Source organism: Neofelis nebulosa, chromosome 1 (genome assembly GCF_028018385.1).
Source record: "Neofelis nebulosa isolate mNeoNeb1 chromosome 1, mNeoNeb1.pri, whole genome shotgun sequence".
NCBI lineage: Eukaryota > Metazoa > Chordata > Mammalia > Carnivora > Felidae > Neofelis > Neofelis nebulosa.
The window spans coordinates 232,584,671-232,607,748 of NC_080782.1; the positions used below are offsets into that span (position 1 = coordinate 232,584,671).

Sequence of the window (23,078 nt, forward strand, 5' to 3'; positions counted from 1 at the left end):
TGATGGAACTTACTGATGGATTTTTGCTTAATCCTACTTCTTGGCCACACAGAGAAAGGACGTGCACCAACTTCTCTTTTGTCCTCTTCTGGAAAAGAGACACACAAACACATTTTAATCATGGAGTTCTGTGATCAAATCTGTTTCCATACTATAGCTATTAGCCACAAAGGGCTATGGCCCCTGAAATGTGGTGGGAATTGAGATGTAAAACACACAAAGACTTGGTATGAAAAAAGAGAATGCAAAATATCTCATTAATATTGCAAACTATTGGTTGCATATTGAAGTAATAATGTTTGAGATATATTAGGCTAACTAAAACATGTTATTAAAATTGATTTTACCTATTTCTTTTTACTTTTTTAAAAAAGGCAACATTTACAAAGTTTAAAAACAAGACACACACTATGTTCCTACTTGACAGTGCTGATCTACATTTTCCTGAGGGAGGGGTGTGAAACTCAGCAGATATTCGTGACTCCCCTTGATAATCTTTTCTTGTCTGTTACAACTTCCAGCATTAGCAAGGCTTTCCTTTCACCTAAATTAAATCTATTATGTTCTAGCACACATTTATTTTCCTCAAATGGGAGAATAACTTTACTTTCTGCAGCATTAAAGAATTCAATTATCTGTAAGCCATATTAAGTCTTTCTCAATTTATTCTCCCTAAAGTTAAACAGATTCAATTCCTTTTGCTTTTCTTCATGAGCCTTATTTTTCAGCCACTTAAGCACGGAGATTCTTCCATAAACCATCACATTTTCCAATGACATAGATGAACTAGGTCTCGGGATAATTGGAGAGTTGAGAATGAAAAGGAAGAGTAAGCCAGAGCCTAAAAAATGTTAATTACTTCAGAGATGCTCTTAAAGCAATCTTTCTGACCCTGTAAAAACGATTTTTCCCCTTTAATCTGATTTAAGTTAACGTGGAGACTGCTAGGAGGCCAACAGTGCTCATAGCTTTTCTTTCTTAATGGAATTTGGCTCACTGCATTCTTCTTTCCACATTATAGAAGGGACACCCAATACAGTATTTTATCAAGGCCAAAGACAGGAAGACCTTAATGTTGGAGAATGGCAAGAGATTTGCTAAAATATTTCCCTAAGTTTTAGTGGGCATCTTACAATTCGGGGAAGGAATCCATACAGAGGAACATGGGTGTTGGGATGTCTATTTTTCTTCTCTTTTCCAAATCCCTAAGAATGCATAGTAGGCTCTCTTACTCAACAGCTCAGTGAACCCTTACTGAGAACCAGCCATGTTCCAGCAGGCCCCATGCTATATATTCCACTCCTCCAACCCTGGAGGGTGAAGGCGAGTCCTGCACGTGTGCAAAGTGTTCTCTGCTCAGCACCCACCCATTTGGCCTTCTTCCAGTAATATGGTCCCTCTTTTTATCTCAGAAACAGCTCCTCTCCCACTAAGTGGGGCTTTGCCTCCCTCACACGTGCAGCAAGAGTCCTTCTAGAATTGCTTCAGATGTTGGGAAGGGAATGCCTTTGACCTGAAATCATCGGAGCAAAGACCATATAAATCTGGAGCTGCTCAAAGTTTTTGGTGCTTCATAAGAGAAGAGTCTGCCTCAGAATGAAATCACCGGAGAGGAAAGGAGGGCCAAGACTGGGAAGGGAAGGCGAGGACAGTGAGAAGGGGAGAGGGAGTCTAAGGACCCAGTTCCTCATTTTGTGTACTAGAATCCAGCTGTGCTTGAAGCCAAGCCATGAGAGTTAATAAATTCCTTTTCCACTTAAGGTGATTAATGTCACCAAAGAGGTCTGAATAATGCAGAGGTTTTACTCGATGGCAAGCCTGATGACATTAATGCAGTTGCCCATTGAGCAAATACGGTCTTAGGCTGTACTAAGAGAGAGATCTACAGAGAGAGAACTACAGAGAGATCCAGCAGCCGGTTCTGCTCCACATAGCTCAGACTGTCCATGGAGACCACTGGACTGCATGCGTAGGGGACAGCAGTCAGAATGGCGACTGGAATGCAAAGTGTTTGCACCTTTTAGAGAAAGTACAGGCCTCCCCAGTATTCATTCACAGAGCAGCAGGAAATCTGACTACTTTCCACCCTCTTTTTCCTTTCTGATTCCTTAGCTTCACTCACTAGTCCCTTCCCTCCCCCTTCCCGTCTCCATCAAGGTAAGAATTTAGATCATTTTACTGGTCTAAAAAGCAGTGTGGGTAGATTCCCGTGGTTCATCGCTTACGTATCTACGTCCCAAACCAAGGGCACACTGTACACACTGTATGTTAGCCAATTTGACAATAAATTATATTAAAAAAAAAAAACAAACCTTCAAACAATAAAATAAAAAGCAGTGTGGCTTGAGGAAGCAACCGGAAGGGCAGATTCTGCATTCTTATGAAGCCCTATTGTATAGAACTGGTTGGGAGAACTAAGGATATAGTCTTTGGAGAAAAGAGAACTCACTGGAATGAGTGGTAGAGGGGAGAGGGTTTCTTTATCTCTCTGAAGGTGAGAGATCAGATTTCATTTCCTAAGTCTAAAGAGAGCTAGGACCAATGGGTAGCAGCGGCAAATGTCAGACTTCAACTCAATGAAATGAGCTTTTCCAAGATAAGACAGGGTCCCTTGGGGTGCCACGGGATACTCATCACTGAAGTGTTGATGCCTACGTGGGCAATGCCAGGATGGTGGTGGAGGAACCCGGGATCACATGGGCAGTTGGGCTCGAGAGGTCTCCCTGAGCTCTCTCTTCCAATCCCAGGGACTAGGATTCTATACCTGAGAATACTGGGGCCTTTTCCAGCTAACAGGAACAAGGACATTGGAGTTGGAGCCTGATGAGGTAGAGGATGTGCTCCTGGTGACGGCCATCGCCCTGGGCTTCCCATCGCGCCCAGAAGCGTTCTGCAGCTCATCGTATCGCCTCCCGATGATTGGTGTCTTGACAGAAAAGAATACAAAATCTCACTCTTCTATCTGTTCAATAGTTCTGTGGAATATGGGATCGCTCCACCCAGCAGCAACCAAACATTGCTTATTTGATTAAACCTTAGAGAAGTTCAGTGTTACAAGTAGGCTCATTTTCCTGATGTTCAAATACACATTCTGATTTTTTTTAAGTTTATTTATTTATATTGAGAGAGAGAGAGAGAGAGAGAGAAAGAAAGAAAGAGTGAGCACAGGAGGGGTAGGGAGAGAGGGAGAGAGAGAGAATCCCAAGCAGGCTCCACACTATCAGCACAGAGCCTGATGTGGGGCTCGATTTCGTGAACCATGAAATCATGACCGGAGTTGAAATCAAGAGTCAGATGTTTAACCGACTGAGCCACCAGGTGCCCCATGTTCAAATATACATTCTAAATCATTTTACATCGTTAACATTTTCCCACCCTCTTTAGCAGCTGAAGACAAATCCAATTGCTTGTTCTTAAACCACTGGTAAAGATCAGAAGCAAAACATTCAGGAAAGCAAATAGTTTTCAGATTAAACTTAAAAGAATTTCTTATCATTCTAACAAGAGGCCAAAATTCCTTCCCGTTTTCCCAACCTTTGGTCACCAATCTCTATATACTCTCAGTTATTTAAAATCTACTTAGAGTGATTGTATCTTTTCAGTTATTTAAATGAATGAGTTCAGGGCAGGTACTTGGGCAACGCTTTGGAAATTTCACTTCCTGAGAGTTCATTTCACACACGGCCGGGTGGCAGCTGGGTAGGCAGCACCACCCAAACTTGAGCCCCAGTGGGGCTGCAGAATCCCATTTGTGGGCCTACCCTCAGAGGTGGTAGACACCAGCTGGAAAGTCTCCATCTGGTTCTCCAGGCTCTTTATTCTGGAGCAGCTCCGTCCCTGGGGCGTGCAGCCCAGTGGCTGCATGCTTTCTGTACCCCTTTGGAACAGAACAAACTCCAAAGAATAAAAGTAGCTTTCCCCGCCAGCAATGTGAAAAAGGAATGTTACAAATGGAAAAAATTATTGATTGGACACCTTAATATCAGACACACGAACTATAGATGCAGGTATCACAATAGCAGCAAAAGAGTATCTTAACCTGGATACTGAAATGATAGAAGGTCACTGAGATCACGGTGTGAAAAAACCCAAGCTGACTACAACCTACCTACTTAATAGAGCAAGTAAGTTTCACACAAGCAGATCTAGTTTATTCCTTCAGTGGACTTACTCATTCAGCAGTGTTGAAGAATGTTTGTTAAGTACCTGTAATGCACCAGACTCTGTACCAGACCCTGGTTACAAAATGGACAGAGTATAGTTTCTGCTTTGGCGGGCTTATGGGTCACGGGGTAAGCGAGACAGGAGAGCAAAGTATTTGTGCATCTTAGAGTTGGTACAGGCTTCCCAAATGTCCATTCTCAGAGCAGCAGACAGATCTGACTACCTTCCACCCTCTCTTTTCTTTTTCTTTTTAAAAATTTAATGCTCACTTATTTTTGAGAGAGAAAGAGCAAGAGAGAGCACGTACGAGTGAGCAGGGGACGGGTGGAGGCAGAGGGGGACAGAGGACCCAAAGCAGGCTCTGCGCTGACAGCAGAGAGCCCAATGCGGGGTTCAAACTCACAAAACCTCGAGGTCATGACCTGAGGTGAGGTCAGATCTTAACCGACTGAGCCACCCAGGTGCCCCCCAACCTCTCTTTTCTTCCCTATTCCTTGGCTTGTTCACTAGTCCCCTTTCTCCTTCCTTCCCGCTCCCTTGAGGCAAGAATACGGATCATTTTACTGGTCTAAAAAGTCGTGTCCCTTGGGGAAACAACCGTAAAGGCAGATTCTGTGTCTCTTTAAATCTCAGTCATTTGCTGGTCTGGCTGGGAGGTCAGGGAGCAAAGTTGTGGATATAAAGATAGGACATGATACCTGTCAGATAAAGAAGTGAGGTCAGGCTTTAAAATGCTTATGATCATTCTTTAAAAAATTTTTTTAAATGTTATTTTATCTTTTAGAGAGAGAGACAGAGAGAGAGAGAGAGAGACAGACAGAGAGACAGAGCGGGAGCAGAGGAGGGGCAGAGAAGGAGGGAGATACAGAATCCGAAGCAGGCTCCAGGCTCTGAGCTGTCAGCACAGAGCCCGACATGGAGCTCGAACTCATGAACTCGAGATAACCACCTGAGCTGAAGTCGGATGCTCAACCGACTGAGCCACCCAGGCGCCCTTAAAATGGTTATGGTCATTCTATTTTAAAGTTATCTCTTTCAAAAAATCATTTTTATATAGCTGAGGCTAGTTTCTATTTTTAAAAGCTGCCAATTGGAGCCCCAATGAATACGACATTCACTGTGTTCCTAAAAACCAGAACCTAATGCAGGCCTTAGAAAACTTACTTTGAAGTAAATGTAAAATAAGTCTCTCCTTCCCCAGACAACTAGTTTTGACCTTTGTCACCTGTTCTCGCTGCTGAAATTTACGGAAACAGATAACATACCTCTGAAATATCAAAGTGAAAGTCTAGGGTTTTTCCAGGTAATTCCTTAGAAGCACTGGTCCACACTCGATGTATTTCTATCTTTGAGAGGTCACTGTGCTGGTAGGAAGGCAAAACTAGACTGGCAGATCGAGAAACCACCAGCTTCAGGATATTCAAAGCTTCTCTCCAGTGAACACTCTGACGGGAATAAAACATTCAATGGTTAAAAGCAATTTCATTTTTAAAAACGCATCAACCCCCCCAGCTACTGAAACTTCTTATGATCAGTCAGAATTCACAGATTTAAAATAGTGCAGGAAGTTCCATCATATGTAAAAGGCAAATGACATAAAAAATTTATACAGATGAGAAGATACATTTAAGAAACAAGCAAATAAGAAAATATCAAATTTTGTCCATATTCAAATAAATAGAAGTTTAAAAGTACAAGGTACCATTCTGGTCAATGAGGTCGCTCTTTGGTACGAAAAAAAAAAAAAAAAAACCAATGCATTTATGCTACTGGCCACTCACTCTCAACATTCTCCCCACCTCCAGTCTCTGTCTTCCTTGGTGGTTCTCCTATTTCAATGGCCTCTTAATTGGTCTCCCTACTTGCAGCCGCTATTGAAGTCCAGCATACCCACCGCAGCTACAGTGATCTTTCTAGAACTTTTCAGACCATGCTGCTTCCCTGCCTAAACTCCTCCAAGGGCTCCCTCTGGTGGGCAGTGTGGAGTCCACACACATTGAGCACAGCCTACAGAAGTAACCTCCCCCCAGGCTAACCTTGGAGTTCCTCATACCAGGCAAGCTCTTTCCTTGTTCCGTTGTCCTGGAATGCCCTTCCTCTCCTTATTGGCTTATCACATGCCTACTCTTTCTGTGAGACTCACTTTGTTTTTCGATCTTTGTCTCCCTGACAGGCCCCAGGCAGGCTGATGGGCTTCTCCCATAAAAATATTGAGCACAGGTAAGCGAACTTGATAAAAGTTATTATCATTATTTACCTAGCCTGTGGAATAAGAGCACATGAAATAAAACACATTTCCTTCCCTCTTAAATTCTGCACAATGGGAGGTCATGATTTGAATGTGAAATCAGTCACCATTCAAGATAAGATATCGAATAACAGAGATAGCCCACAGTCCTGAGTTAGTTAGACTAGGCAGTCTAGTAAAACAATTTTTTCTTTGCACTAGGGGAAAGGGGTTTGTAGACAAATAGGAACTGGACACCTGGCCCTCAGGACTGCTGTGAAGTGAGAAAGTGTTACTGAATGCCTACCAAGTGCACGACTACTTTTGGAGAAATGCCACTCAAAACACGGACAATAAAAAAGGCTTGGAAATCATTTTTAGCATTAAATAATTTCCGCAAGCAACGTGGTATTCAAGTGATGATGGGGTAAAAACGTCTAACATTGACATTGTATGGCTTTGCCAATGAGTTCAACCAGATAGAACCTAGCATCTGCCCTTGAACTCTGCAACTCAACAAGTACACTCCTGTGTTTGTTTGTTGTAGTATTTTCAAATACATTCATGCAGGTTGCTTAACCTTACTGTCCTCAACTCTCAAGTGACAATTTTAATCCCTGAATTAACCCTTTTTATGTTGAAACACCTGCCCTAGGTTCCTTCTCCTTCTTTGAAATAGGAAACCACAAATACAACCCTGCTGGGCCCTCCCAGCCAGGTACCTGCTTTCAGTACCCAGCCTGTGAGCCCCAAGAGGCAGAACTGCGTCCTCTGAGGGGCTCAGAAATGCCTCAGCTTGGTCCTGTCTTTCTCCTCAGTATGTCACTCGCGGTGTGGTCGGCCACCACACCTGACTGGTCTCAGGGCATTAGAGATATCAATGCATGAATGTGCAGCCTGGCGCCCATACACTTCTACAGCCAAGGATAAGCTACAAGCGAAGCCTCAGTCTTTCTGGGATGACTCTGGAAACATCGTAGTTCTTTTTTTTTTTTTTTTTTAAACAATTTTTTTTAACATTTATTTATTTTTGAGACAGGGAGAGACAGCATGAATGGGGGAGGGTCAGAGAGAGAGGGAGACACAGAATCTGAAACAGGCTCCAGGCTCTGAGCTGTCAGCACAGAGCCGGATGTGGGGCTTGAACTCACGGACCGCGAGATCATGACCTGAGCCGAAGTCGGCCACTTAACCGACTGAGCCACCCAGGAGCCCCAAAACATCGTAGTTCTTAAGTGAAGGTATCCAAATACTCACTTGGACATATTTTTCAATGGTCTTCAGAACTTCCACATTAAACTGCTTTACAGGCACGACTGACAGATCCATGTAGCTGAGAAGACTGTAGATCACCTGGAGGAGGGGCTGCTGCATGCTTGGGAGACCCTTTTCCAGCAGCTGTGGGAGGCAAGGCACAGGTCAGTCAGTGAGACTCCAGCCTTTTCATACACAAGCACCGATGCTTCCCAACACCTTTAAGATTGCACGTTTCCTTAGGAAGGAAAAGAAAATCCTAACTACTGAAGGCATAAGGTTATCATTAAAGGCAATGTAAGCAGGTTTGAATATATAAATACCACATTTACAAATGAAATACAACAAAATAAACCTCAAAAGGAAAGCATCGAATACCACCAATTATTGAAAATTACATATTAAAACAAAAGACACAAGTTATTGGTTATCAAACTGGCAAAGTTAACAAGTGATAATAGTCGGTATTGGTGAGGATATAAGATGGAAATGTAACATCAGTGGAAATGTAACTTGGATAATTTGGCGATTGACATCCAGAGTACTAAGAGCAATTTATGTCTTTTGAACTAGTTATGTACTTCTAGGAACTTTTCCAAACCTAGAGATAGACATTAAGATTTATATATGAGATTTTACTAAGGTGTTTTTTATGATGGTAAGAAACTCACAAAAAAAACCTAAACAAAATAGCTCTGTAAGTAATATAAATGCTGAACACTAGGGAAATGGATACATAAATTATGGTAAATTGCATGATAAAATATCATATCATCAATAGAATGGCATTTTTAAAGACGGTAAAGGATATAAGATAATATTAATTGAAAGAGGAAGGATATATAATTTCTGTGTAATAGATTATGCTAAAATCAGTGTGAATGGGTGTGTGTTATTTAATAAAGGAAAGAAATCTCTAGATAATGTAATTATTTTGGATGATTTTTCTTTACTTCACCTCCTCCTCCTGTTCTCTTCCCCTTCTTTTCTGTACCTACGAAACTTTCTTTTATGGACATATACTACGATATCAACAATATTTTCAAAAAGGAAAGCAAACTAATGAGAAAATCTAAGTGACATTTATCAGGATAAAAGATTACTATTCTAAATAAAGAAGTGTAGAAAGGATTCAAATATATGCTGAAATTTCACATCAAAAGTGGTCAAAAGAAATAACTGAGCAGTTAATGTAGGAGGAAATGGGCAATTATACAAATCTATTGTGTGGAAAAATGAAATATATTCCTAGAAAGGAAATACATAAAGAGAATAATTTTAAAGTACCAATAAAAATATTAGGTTGAAAACAGGAATAGAGTAATAAGATATAGTGAGGATATGGGAAAACACATTTATACATTGTTGACAGTATCGTAAACTGGGAAAGTGTCTGTGAGACCAATTTCCCAAACGTGTACAACTACATTTGTGTATTCCTTCACCTGGATAGTAACTTTGGGAAGTGCCACCAGAAGAAATAACCTGAATATTATCTGATAAGAAGTCTACATAAAAGAACCACTTGTAATAGAAAAAAGTTATGAATATAAGCAAAAGAGGAGACGTTTAAGCAAATTGTGTTATCTTAACCTGTTAGAATCCCACAGTTGTTGAAAATGACACTATGTGAGCTATGTCAACACATGTAAATACACACACAAAATTACTGTTAAGTGAACAGAACAGATTCACTGGCAATCCTGACCACAGCGATATATAATTATACATATGTGCCTGTGCGTACTTGAAATAGGAGTTAGTATATCTTATGCATGGTGGGAAATGAAGTTGATAACAAAATCTGTAGTGACAATTTGTGACAAAGGCTGAATAGAACAAATTAGGTAATCTATTCTTATTTATTTATTTTCACTTATTTATTTATTTCACTTATTTATTTTCACAGTGAAAAAATATATATAACATATATATGTAACATATGTATATTATATATATATATGTATATATATATATACATATATATATATAATATAAAGTTACCATTTTGACCATTTTTAAGTGTATAATTCAGTGGCATAAAGTGCATTCACATTGTTGTGTGACCACTGCCACTATTTACTTCCAGAATTTGTTCATCATCCCAAATAAACACTCTGCTAACTGTAAAACACTAACTCTCCATCACCCCCTGCCCCCAGCCCTGGGTAACCACTATTCTACTTTCTGTCTCTGTAGATTTGCCTATTCTGTGCACCTTGTACAAGTGGAATCCAATAATATTTGTACTTATGTGTCTGGCTTATGTCACTTAGCATAAAGTTGTCAAGGTTCATCCATATGGCAGCCTGTGTCAGTGCTTCATCCCTTTTTAAGTCCGAATAATATGTACGTATGTATATGCCACATCCCATTTGTATTTGCGAAGCTTTTTAAATTCTACATTTTATTTTTTTCCTTTTTCTATTTATTTATTAAAAAAAATTTTAAATTCAAGTTAGTTAACGCGTAGTTAACAATGGTTTCAGGAGGAGAGTTCAGTGATTCATCACTTACATGTAACACCCAACGCTCAACCCAACAAATGCCCTCCTTAATGCCCATCACCCATTTAGTCCAGCCCCCACCCACCTCCCCTCCAGGAACCCTCAGTTTGTTCTCTGTAGTTAAGAGTCTCTTATGGTTTGCCTCCCTCTCCCTTCCCCTATGTTCATCTGTTTTGTTTCTTAAATTCCACATATGAGTGAAATCATATGAAATTTGTCTTTCTCTGACTGACTCTGCCTAGTGATCTAAACACATCTTGCCTCCTTGCTAACTTACACTTCACTTTGTTTTAAAACAGGCATCGTCTGTAAGCAGGGCATTTGCGTCAGTTATTCCAGTACGTGTGTGTTTTCTCAGTGGCTCTTGGGCAGATGTCACCAAGGTGATTGTCAAAAGCAGCAGGGTGGCATATAAGAGAGGCTCTTTGGGGTGTTGACATTCTGAATACAGCTCACACATTGCTGACCCAGACTGCAAATCAAAATCCTGCAGGACCAACTGTCAACGCAGATGGAGGGGGCAAGGACCCTCTTCTAGGTTCAGGTTCAGTCTTACGGAACCTTTCAGACAATGATCGATTCTGTAACTTATCTGCACCCTACACTGTTGACATATCTGAAAGAAAAGTTTGAAGGTACCGGCCTCGTCACTTCCAAAAAGGCCCTGGCAAGACGTATGCATGCATATCCCTCAGACAAAAGCAATAGTGAACATGCTAACCCGAGGTGGCTGTCAGTGACCACTTGCCTCATGGGTTTCGCGACCTAGTGGGTTAAGCTAGTGGGTGACTGGAGGTGCTGCACAGAATACATTTCGTTTGCTGGGTATTTCCAGCACCAATGGACAACAGGGGCTTGGAACAAGTGTGCTAGAAACACATTTCTATGGGCACAAAAGAATCTCATTCTGGATTTAAAAACAAACTTAAAAAGCAAGATAAAAAGTTTACTTCAAAATATATGCTGGGTAATTGGTTCAGAGCCAACAACCATTAAATATATCAAGCCACATAGTAACTCCTTAAATAACATATGAACACCTGGGGTAATTAAGATAACATTTCTCCATTTTTGGAATGTTCTGACACGCATTACTGTAGTAAAAAGAAGGATTTTAAGCTTTTGAGGTGGGTTATACCTCAGTTCAAAGGCTGGCTTTAAACATATGGCGGATTATTTAACCTGGTTGGGCCTCAGATTCTTTGTTATAATGGAATCTACATCAGTGGCTTGCTGTGAAGATTTAAAAAGATTCCATATAGCATCTATGATAATATATGATAGGCACTCAGTAAATGAAATTAAGAGATTATTATCCATTCCATATAAATATTTTAGCCACGGAAACGATAATAGGTTTGTCCCTAATGAAGAGTTTACCTCTGCCAGGTAGGTCACCATATTCAAGGTGACGTCAGCATATGCTTCATGAAGGTATCGGCAGACCACGTTGACCCATGTGGCACAGTCCCTCGTGTAGCTGTGTGTCTTATAAAGGGTCATGACATGCGCGAGATTGGAAAGTTTGGGGTTCTTCTCTTCCAAACACACCTTTTAAAAGAAGAGAATCAATTAGGGATAAAGTTGCCTGATAAATAGGGAGATGTGTTAGCAATTGTGCCAAAAGATAGGTTTGCAATTTTGCTCTGGAATCTGGAAAACACATTGATATATATTTTGGGTTTTTCTGGTAAGCTGCAAAAGCGCTTATCTCAGTAATTAGCTAATATGACTTTCACAAATTCTTTCCACCTGTCTTCTCTATCATGAAACCAAAAGACAATGTGCAGCAGCTACTCAGAGACGTCAATTACTAGCAATCTCAATCGTTATTCTCAGGTTTTGGGAGACTCATTTCCCTCTCTGGGTAATTGCTGTTCCGCGTTGGACCTTCCTGAAGGCCCATATCGACCCACTTGAGTGTGGAACCAGAAATCATACCTGCGCAATCCTTTCGGCTATATCCTTGCAGAACTGGTTGGGATTTTCAAAATGCTGAATCAGCTGGGGCAGGAGACACAACACGTTCAGTGGAAACCCTGGATCGGAGAAGATGCAGTGGAGACAGCTGAATTTGGTACATTTTAACTGTTAACAGTGGGAAGGAATATTGCAGATTTTATTCTGGGGGGATGCAAAAGCAGTCTTTGAACACAAAATCCAGGGAAAAAACGTACAACAATGACGCCAGTTACGGAGGAGGCACTGAAGTAGATTTGTAATTCTGAGACACGGTGACTGTCTTGCTATGGACTCTTTGTGAATCAGGATGACTGGCACAGATTTTTAAAAGCAGATTAAGACGAACAAAAACACTAGTTTGAAACTTTTATCAGAAAGCATATTTTAAGAAAAGCTTGTTTGAGAGGATGTAAGCCAACCAATTTAAGTCTTGCTCATGTAATGCAGTAAAAGAAGACTCTTTAAAATGGTAAGTAATGGCTTAGTACTACTGTGTTAAGCTATACCTTCATGAAAAGAAGTCTGGGTCACATGTCATAATATTAAAAATACGGCTGGCGATTTGGCTTAATTCAAAACAAGAGGGAATCAAGAGAATTTTCAAGAGGAAGAAAAAGGCTAAGAAGAAAAAGATTTCAGAGTTAAGAAAAAAGAGAAAAAATGCTTATCTGTACAAGAAAAATGGAATAAACTGACTCTTTATGCAATTCGATCTAGAAAGCATGAAGAAATAATTAATACATATTAATGTATATTAATATATATTATTAATATATTATTATTATATAATATATAATATATTTATAATATTATGTATTATAATATATAATAATATATTATTATATTATTATTATATATTATATATTAATATATTAATATGTATTAATATATATGCATTACTTCTGTACCTTTTATGCTATTGCCTTAAAAATGCCTTCTACAGTGTAAATAATTTTAAGATTTACATTATGTGTAATTTTGGAATAAATGACAAACTATTCCCCAACAACCATTTCTAAACAGAATTGTTAAATGTACTAAGCCCATTATCTTATTACGCCAAACGTAAACACAACAACCATCAGAACTGTGCAAGAGAATGAGTGATGTTGGCTTTACCAATGGCTTGGGATGAATCCACCATGGATACTTTGGATACTGGTGTCAGCAAACTGAAAAGCTGCAGGGTGAGGTCAGTGGTGGTGAGGGAGGTGAATCCCTTCAGCAGTAGCTGCTGCAACCCTGAGAAGTCTGACCACTTGAGCTGCCCTTGGAGTTTCTCAAGTTTTTCTCGGTTCTCAGCTTTATCAAGTGGCATGTGAGCCAGTAGTCTATTCAACAGCCTTAAGGCCATTAGGTATTCAAACTCAAAATCAGATTCCATCAAAGCCACTGTGACCCAAAAGATGGTGGCCAATAGGTTTGTTGGATGGTTTATGTGTGATGGGTCTGAGAGGCTGTCCTTCAAGGAGGATGAGCTTCTGGTTTTTGAGGAGAGGCCTTGTTGGGTACAAGCCTGGATTCTGTCCAGTGTGGCACTCCTGGGTGGGTCTGAGGATCGGTCGACAACACCAAACTTCTTGGGCACAGAAAAGCTTCTTTGATGCCGGCTCCGTTCTGCGGTTGCTGTATTGCCACTGGCTGTCCCAGGGTTCACATTCAGTTGTCCTGTGCTCTTTCTGCTTGCTGTTAGTTTAGTGCTAGAGCTTAAATCTGGTGATGAAGAGCTGGGTATAAAAATTAAAAAGTTCAATAGAAAGCCAACACGCTTCAGTGAAGAGCCAGTCCTTTTAAGATCTACTGACAAACTATAAGGGAGGGAAATCATTCTTTGGAAACACTATCTATTCTTTACCCCCCCCCCCCCCCCATACTCTAAAACTTAAAGTAATAAATTTCCTTATTCCTAAACTTAAGCTATGAAAAAAACAAAAACAAACAATGAGAACCCTTACCAACAAAACCACAACAAAACGTAATACCTACTTATACATATTGAAAGGCTAAACAAGAGGGGTTGGTGGTAAAGTTTACTGATCTTTCACGTATATTTTTGTTTGAATTTGGGCAGAAGTAATTTAGAAATAAAGTGTACCTGATAGGTACAAAGTTTAGTATTCTATTAACTGACTGATAAGGAGAACAGAAATGGAAAGGATATTATCTAGAAAGAAAAAAGTAACTGCATCAAAGGAATTTTTTTACACTTCTAAAAAATCTATGAGAAATTATCTCTAAGCCTATTTCAGGCTGAAAAGATAAAACTCTTTATCAACATTCCTGCTAAATTCTTACTGATTGAGATAAATCTGTAGGTTTATATAGAAAAATATGTATGATGTTAGTAATCATACTAAAATTACCTATCCATAAAAAATGTCCAACTTAAAAGTGAAACAAGGCTCAGTGTGATTTATGATAACATCACTGACTCAATTTCAAGCAAAATGAGCTCAATTATATAAACAGAATACAGAATTGTGAAGGATTTGAAATGGGTAATTAAACATTGGCGGGAGCAAAAGGAATAAAAATAAAAAAGGAAGATCCTAAGATAGGAATATATTCACATAAAATCGACATTAATCCCAGCTGTTTTTAGTGATAGTTCAGACGAGTTTTATATATATTCATTCAAAAAAATAAGTAGTTTTGGTTTCTGTTTACAATGAAATAAACAGGATAATTATTATATAAAATTTGAAAAAGTACTCAAAGTCTTAAAAAAGAAAATGAGAAAGGATTACTATTTGCATTATTTAGAACTAACATTTCTTCTCTATCTTTCTGATGTGTAAAACTACTTATATAACATGTGTCTGTATGTGTTATAATTTCTTTTTTTTTTTTTAAACTAAAGAAAATGTCATAGTTCAAAAACTAGATTTGTTCTTTGGATTTTGCCCAAGGTTCAGGCATGTCTCAAATATTAAGTCCAGCATATTTGATTTCAAAAGTCATTAAGCTTCTTCTCACCGAGATAATACCGTTAAGAGATCGCTGTTCCTCAAGCAGTCAGACAAGTTATCCACAGCAGCTTCCAATGTAAGGAGTGCTTCCATTACGTAACCCTGCCAGACATGCAAAGATAACATTTTGTACTGCTTAAAACTACTGTTCCCTTCCTGAAGATAAATTTAATTAACACAAACTTTATTCAAATCTAATTTTAATATCATTGAGTGCTAGACAATCTATGCTACTTTAACTTACCGAGTCTAAAAACAAAATCTAACGGCCACTTAGGAAATTCAGATGGCTTAGCAGTTAGCAGGTAATCACCAAGATTTATTTCCCTAGCTCTGACGTCCTCAACATGTCAATCTCATTTTAAATCCAGCAGGGAGAAGCAAAGGCTAAGGTGGCAATCGTTGCCCCTTGATGAGGGGAATGGTGGACATTTGAAATACAGAATGTCAGTATCTGAGCCAGAAATTAAGAGCTGAGGTATGAGAAGGTCTGTACATCAGTGACATTTTGAAGAGCACGTCTAATGTCCAGAAAGAGGAAAAGAGGCTAGAGTTCACACGTGTGTTAGTCTCCTGGGGTGTAGTAACTTTTCTGATGGAAAAGAAGGGAAAGAAAGGCTTGGCCCAAGCTACAGAGCTTGTAATGCCCTTGTGATGCTTGTAATGCACCCCAGTGCCTGGGATCTATGTACAGGGTCTTCTTGTGGCATCTATTCTCTCCATTACTTCTTCAGCTCTTCTCAGTGTACTGAGGGTTAGTTATACAGAGAGGGGTAGTGTTCTGCTTAGATATGATGGAGATCCCTTCTCTGGGTGGGGAGACTGCACAACAGCATCCTGGTTTTGTCCTTTGCCAGCCTAGGGGCTGGTGGCAAAAGGAAAAAACAATGCAAATAATTCCCCAATTCCCAGTCAACTAAAACTAACAACAAAAACAACCAAGGAGTCACCAGGGGATTTTCAGTTGTTGGCTCAATAAAACAATATCCACTGAATTTGTAGAACAATGTGCCTTGAAGTGATTTTTTTTAGTTTATTTGTTCATTTTGAGAGAGAGAGAGAGAGAGAGAGAGAGCGAGAGAGAAAGGGTGCACTAGCAGGGGAGGGGCAGAGAGAGACAGGGAGAGAGAGAATCCCAAGCAGGCTCCCACTGTCCATGCAGAGCCTGATGCAGGGCTGGATTCCATGAACTGTGAGATCATGACCTGAGCCAAAATCAAGGGCTGCACATTTAACAGACTGAGCCACCCAGGCACCCCAAAGTGATTTTTGTAAATATAAAAGTTCACATCCAGAAATTTTTAAAATAAATTGTATATGCCCACATGGCTGAGATAATTGGCGAGAAAAAGAAGGCTCAAAGAAAGTCGTTAAGTCCTCATCTTTGACATGAGAGAAGGAGAATGAGTTTGGTGGCACCTGAATCTCATCTCCATGTTCTCCAATCACCTCCACCAGCCTGGAGAGAAGGTCAGACAAGGCATGTGCTGACAGAGGTTGCTTGAGCGCCCGGAATATCTGGAAGGACCGACCGGCATAGTGCCTCGAAGAGCTTGCGAGGGCGGTCTGCAATGCAACTTCACTCAAGTGCTGCTCCAGATGGAAACCTAGGCACCAAGAGGCAGATGGTCAACCTATACTCTGAAAACCCTGGGGCATCGGCGATCGATAGGTTTAAATCAGGCTAACTGCAAAGAGCTATCCTCTGGCGGTACTTATTTAAGAATGAGCCATTTTAGAGTTAAAACAACAACAACAACAACTTTGAACAGATCTTAAAGAGGCATAGTGTAGTAGAGTCAGAAGCTTTGCAGCAAGGTGGTCCTGGTTTTGAACTAGGGGTTTTGGGACTCTGAAAAGAAATGTAGTCTCTATGACCCTATTTTCTTTTTTTTAATTGGAGAATAATAGTATCTGCATCATAGAGTCGTGAAAATTCGACGATTTAAAAAATTCTTTGTACAGTGTCTGACACAGAATATACTCACAAATGTATTCTTGTTTATTGCCCTACCATTTTTCTACATTGTTCTTCTGAAGTACTTTTTTGCACAGAGTACTTTCACTCCTTTTTTCATAAGAGAATTTGTTAGGAACTAGTTTTCAGAGTACTTGTGCAGAGGAAAGCTGTTAATGGATCGCATCAACTCTGAACACAACCAAGGCCTCTACCAAAGTCTTTGCTCTTCAGAATAGTCTATAAATATGCAGATATTGAAATGCAGATGTTGCCAAGAAGGCAACCATCATCTCAACTCTCGCCCTAAATTGGTTCTTCCAATAGCATGAAGGTAATCTCAGTCATCAGGAAACCACCTGATCAGAAGGAAGTGAAAATGTAAGGTAAAGCACATGACTGAACTCTGGGCCATTGATCTGTACTCTCTGCTGTGCCTCTCTGCAGGAGAAAAACTGACTACAAAGTCAGAGGACAAGATGAAAACAGTGATTTTGGCTGTCTCTGTGATCTAGGGGATTCCGTGGTACATTTGATGGTCACATGAAAGTGAACCAGGAGGGAGCATTTAATGTCATTGTTCTTAGCTGCTGCCTGGCTGTTTGACCCTAGGTACCTTTGGATTATATGAGAGAATGTTCCTACAGAGCAAACAAAGGGCCCTGGAAAATGGACTTAGGCATATTCAAGGTAGGAAATACAGGATTAAACCCATATAGGCAGTTCACAATTTATGAATGGATCGTGTTTCAAAATGGAATTTGTACCTTTATTTTGTTTCATTTTCCTACTTAATTTTATTATGTGCGGTGTTAGATCCTCAGTCAACAAGCAAAACTTACTGAAATCAGAATGGACCTGACGGCTAGAACTATACTGGTCGGACTATAGCACCCCACCATGTTCTTGGTGACAGTGCCACCAATGACATGACAATGTCCTTAAGAAAGGCTATTTAATGTGTCACACAGCAAACCTACATTTCCCAGCCTTTCTTGCAGTTGTGGCCTTGTGCCTGAGTTCTGGCTGGTGGAATGTGGGAAGAAGCATGGATGCCACGTTCGAGCCACGTTCGAGCCTCGTGTGGTGTAAATTCCTCCTGAGTAATCCTCCACTCACTCTCTTCCTCCACCTGCTGGCTGGATGAAGAGGGCTGAGGACCTCTGAGCCGAGGTGATCAGAGCCGCAGAAGGTAGGTGTTTGAAGCACCATGTGGAAGGCCGCCTGCCAAACTATGCCAATGTCCTTAAGGGAGGCCAACTAAATTAAAGCCTCTTTAAATTGAACAGTTCAACTCTATACTGAACTGTTATGTGATCGGAAGTAACCTTCTACTGTGTTAAGCCTCTGAGCTTTGGGGTTGTGTGTTGTAGCAGTTATGTTACCCTGTTTAATACAAGTGTTTCCAGGAACATATTTTATTGTGCTACAGTGGAAACAGGCCGAGAGCAGAGATGTATAAAGAAACTGTAGTGAGTAAAAATGTCTGGGGCAAGATGTGAAAAGACTCAGACTCTAAGCATCCTCTGGGAAAACAGTACAGGGATTCATGAGTTTTCTCATTTTCATCGTCTTCGTGCAATCAAAGATTTTAAGCCAATTAAGGGTTTGTACACAAACAGTAAATTTCTTCCTTTGGGTTATATTCAACTACCAAGTGACTTCTAAGTGAGGGAAATAGCAGTATAAGGGGTGGTGACATTTCACAAACATTCCCAAACAAGCTCAAAACAAGAAATGTCACTCCTATTCCTGAAATGAGAAACTGGTTTCGGTTTATCAGTATTTTTTGCTTTTTTAGAAAGCACCCTCTGATAATGAGAAGAGATGTGGCTAATCTGGAATGTTTCAAACTGTGAGATGTGCTAATTATCAGAGCAGCTGAGAAAGCCAGCGAGCTGTATTTCATTTGGTCAGTCTGGTGTGTGAAAAAAGGTAGGGGTAGTTGTTGCTTTACGCTGAGGAACCAGATTTAAATTTCACACACAGATCAGCCCAGGCCAAGTCGAATCTGAATGGTATGTAGCTAAGGGCTTAAACATCCTGATGTTATTATAATCTACATAAGAATCACAGTGTGTTCAGAATATTGAATGATCATCTGCACAGGAATTATTAGCAAATACTTTCAAAGTCAAAGACATTTTATCACAAAACTCTTTTTTAAACCAGTTTTCAAATCTGACAGTTTTTCACAATTGAGTCTGAATACAGTCAGTAAGATTTATTACTCATGGCTGCCTTTGCTTTTTTGTAAAATGTCAAAATTTGAGTATGCTTGACACACAATGTCACATTAGTTGCAGGTATAAAACACAGGGATTTGGACCTCTTCGACTTCCCTGTATGTTTCGCTCACCGCAAGTGTCTACCATCTATCACCATACAACACTACAACACTGTCATACTATTGTTGACTAGATTCCCTATGCTGTGCCTTTTAGTCCCGTGACTTATTCCTTCCATAACCGGAAGCCTGTATCTCTCTCTCCCCTTCATCCACTTTGCCCATTTCCCTACACCCTTCCCTCTGGCCACCCTCAGTTTGTTCTATTTATAGGTCCGATTCTGCTTTTTGTTAATGCATTTGTTTTTTAGATTTCACATGAGTAGAATCATGTTGTAATTTTTTTTCTTCAATCTGACTTACTTCACTTAGCTTCCTACCCTGTAGGTACATCCACGTTGTCACAAATGGCAAGATCTAATCCTTTTTTATGGCTGTATGACAGTCCATTATTATATATTGTTATATATATTCCATTATGTATAAAATATACATATTGTATCAATGGAACGTATATGGAATGAATACATATCTACAACTATATACATGCACGCACGCATGCAAACACATGCATGTGCATGCACACACACACACACACACACACACACACACGTCTTCCTTATCCACTCATCTATGGATGGACACTTGAGTTACTTCCGTATCTTGGCTACTGCAAATAATGCTACCATAAACACAGGGGTGCATATATCCTTTCAAGTTAGTGTTTTCATTTTCTTTGGGTAAATACCCAGTAGCTAAATTACTGTATCATATGATATTTCTATTTTTAATTTTGGGGGGAGAAATTTCGTACCATTTTCCACATTGGCTGCACCAATTTACATCCCCACCAACAGTGCGTGAGGGTTCCTCTTTCTCTACATCCTCGCCGACACTGTTATTTGTTGTCTTTTTGATTCTAGCCATTCTGACAGGTGTAAGGTGATATCTCATTGTGGTTTTGATTTGCATTTCCCTGATGATCAGTGATGTTGAACATCTCTTCCTGCATGTGTTGTGTCATGGCCTTCTCGAAACAAAATTAATATTAGAGGGAGTAGTTTAAATTGAGTCAGGTAAACGCAGCAAGGTGAACAGTGACCTCTGGGAATTATTTGATAGAGCATAACGCAAAAATACAGGACATTAACAATCATTCACTTAGGCACATTTGAAATAAGCTTCAAGGCTCCCCTATGAATATTCTCCTGCTGTCGGCGCCAAATATAGAACCATATATTTACACATATGCATACGTATCTATGTTTGTATGTATGTATAATGTGTGGTTATAATGGGAAGAATATGCTCCATTACAGAAAACGGTGAAAGTGGCATTTGGGGAAATTGGATAAAGTACCTGATTTGGAGTCTTTAAATACGGATACAACATGACGTAGAAAATTAGTAAGCTGTTCAGCACTCTTTGAATTTTGATTTTTGGGTGTGATGTCTTCATGGCACCAAAGTGGACCAAATGGCCTTAAACAAAACATACAAAACGTTAAAAATATAACCACTTAAATATAATCATTTTGTATTTTAAAAACCACCTATGCAGTTGTAACTCCAAAGGTGAATGTGATTTTGAAAGTTTAGTGATTAATGTGGGCGTAAATTTCAGTCTGGTAAAGCTTAAGAGCATACTCAAAATGGATCTAGCTAATTCACGGAGGCATATTTTTTCTTATGTTTTACTCACAAAATGAAAACCTCACAAAATTTACTCACAAAGTTAAAACCTCTCAATTCACCAGAACGGTGTTTATACAAAACGGGTGCTACATGTTTGTCAAATAAAATGATATAAAATGTTAATTAAAATACAGACTTAGACATTTGTATATTTTAGATTTGCAGAGATAATGCTTTTATCAGGATCATATCATTAGACTACCAAATACTGTAGAAATGAACCGAAGATGCGTCCTCTGTTATCTACTTGGTTTTCAACAGAAAGAACAGGATGGAGCCAGAGGTGAGAATTTCAGAAGAACACTCTTCCCAATGCAAGGTCCTGACAGTGTTGAGTGGTGAGCACACTTTTCTTCCCCACAGACCATTCAGGTCCCTGAAATATCCTGGATGTAGTTACCATTAGGCCCCCCCTCCTTAGCTTCCTGTTCATCAAGTCCTGTATTGAGCTGTGAACTGCAAATACTCTGAATCATTAACTGAGGAAAGAAAATGCTCTTTTTTCATTTTTTGTATGAATTGATGCACTCCTGAGAGAAAGAAAGATCATGGGGGTATCAGATAACAACTATACAGACTAGACTTCTGGGATTAATGAGAAAGGATAGGGTCCCCTCCCCCCGATAGAGTCCCAGGTAAGCGTGATTTTCTTGATGCAAATACTGCACCTCAGGGTGCTAGACATTCTGAAGCCTTACAAGCTAAATTGTTCAGTGGAAGAACCAGAAGAAGAGCTGAAAAGACAGGATTGCTTGCTTGCAGCTTTTCTTGATTTTGATTATTAGTTTGCTTCCTTTCCCATCATGCTTCCTATTGTTTCTGACTTCCATTTATAAATGGCTCTGGATGAGAAGAGCAGATAATGGGCCCCTCCGCAGCTGCTCCTGGGTCGACCGTGGCTAATATATTTGGTTTCCAGAGGATGTTCTTTGCCAAGTCTCAGCACTCCCAGATCCCGGCAGCTCTAATAGATGATGAAAGTCGTCCTCGCCGTGGGACACTACCGTGTCCTGTCCCCATCTGCTGCATTGTCTTTCTACACGAAACCCCCTGCCTGTCAACTGTGCCATCAGTGGGATCTCAGACTTCTGCCAGTATCTGCCTTGTACACAGACTCCAGCAGATGCAATTTAGAAGAGAAAAGAAGCCTTTGCTAAAATCACGGGCTCGCCTTCTCATCCGTCAAGTTCTAAAGTGATGCCACTTCCCCAAAAGACCAACCTAAAAACAGGCCTGTGTCCCCTGAGCCCCCACTACCTGGTCGTCAGAAACTCAATGAGCTTGTTCGCCTTCTCATCCGCTTCAGCGGTTGTGTCCACATCTTCCACCTCCTGGGTCATCTGCGGGAGGTTCCCACTGCTGCCCCCCAGGCTGATGCTGGACGACGTGGAACTGGAGCTTAGCCCCGAGTCTGGCACTGGGGATGACTGGTCCTCTCTCAGGAAGTCAAAGCCACCTGGTGGGACAAGAAGGTCAAGGTAGAATGTGCTAGGCAGGGTGCTTACCGAGGTTAGGAGGTGAGCATACAGGAGGGTGTAGTTATTTGAATCTCTTGGAGGAAACATTTGATTTCAACTATGGCTACGATGAAACGAGACTGATAGTTTTTCCTTGCTTGTGGAATAGTTGCACTGCTGTGTAAACCAGAGTGTACTGGGTAACAGGAGTGCCATCTGTTATTTTGTAGCCTGGTGTTTGAATTGATGCTTTCTGCAAAAGAAGTGGTGTGTATGTGTGTGCGCGTGTGCACATGCGTCTGTGTGCACACACATGCATATGTGCACAGGCCGACGGACAGTTCCCCTATACATCTGGACCCGACTGTGCTGTTAGTAAATTATTCTTGGGTATTCGACCACTTAAATATGTGAAATGGTACCAGGGTTGAGGATACGAGCACCTAATAATGGATGTTATGTTTTGAGTAAATGTGCTTACAACTGTGAATATTATGTGGATATTGCTATGTTTGGATAAAGTATGTCTCGTGGTAGTCAAAGAAATACGGTATCAACAAATGTTATGTTTGTTCCCCACCTCATATTTGATTATCATT

The 23,078-nt window shown here is 40.2% G+C and overlaps 1 protein-coding gene across 2 annotated transcripts in view; it reads right to left on the bottom strand.

Moving 5' to 3' along the window:
- FRY (FRY microtubule binding protein) overlaps positions 1–23,078 on the bottom strand; it is a 344,560-nt gene that overhangs the window by 44,329 nt on the left and 277,153 nt on the right. For both annotated transcript variants that reach the window (XM_058688112.1, XM_058688123.1), the window contains exons 40-50: positions 22,280–22,478; positions 20,688–20,809; positions 16,503–16,690; positions 15,091–15,185; positions 13,234–13,841; positions 12,094–12,191; positions 11,533–11,703; positions 7,649–7,789; positions 5,430–5,609; positions 2,765–2,926; positions 14–88 (exon numbers count right to left, since the gene is read on the bottom strand). In XM_058688112.1, coding sequence (XP_058544095.1) covers positions 14–88; positions 2,765–2,926; positions 5,430–5,609; positions 7,649–7,789; positions 11,533–11,703; positions 12,094–12,191; positions 13,234–13,841; positions 15,091–15,185; positions 16,503–16,690; positions 20,688–20,809; positions 22,280–22,478 — 2,039 coding nt within the window. The remainder of the gene's footprint in view (positions 1–13; positions 89–2,764; positions 2,927–5,429; positions 5,610–7,648; positions 7,790–11,532; positions 11,704–12,093; positions 12,192–13,233; positions 13,842–15,090; positions 15,186–16,502; positions 16,691–20,687; positions 20,810–22,279; positions 22,479–23,078) is intronic.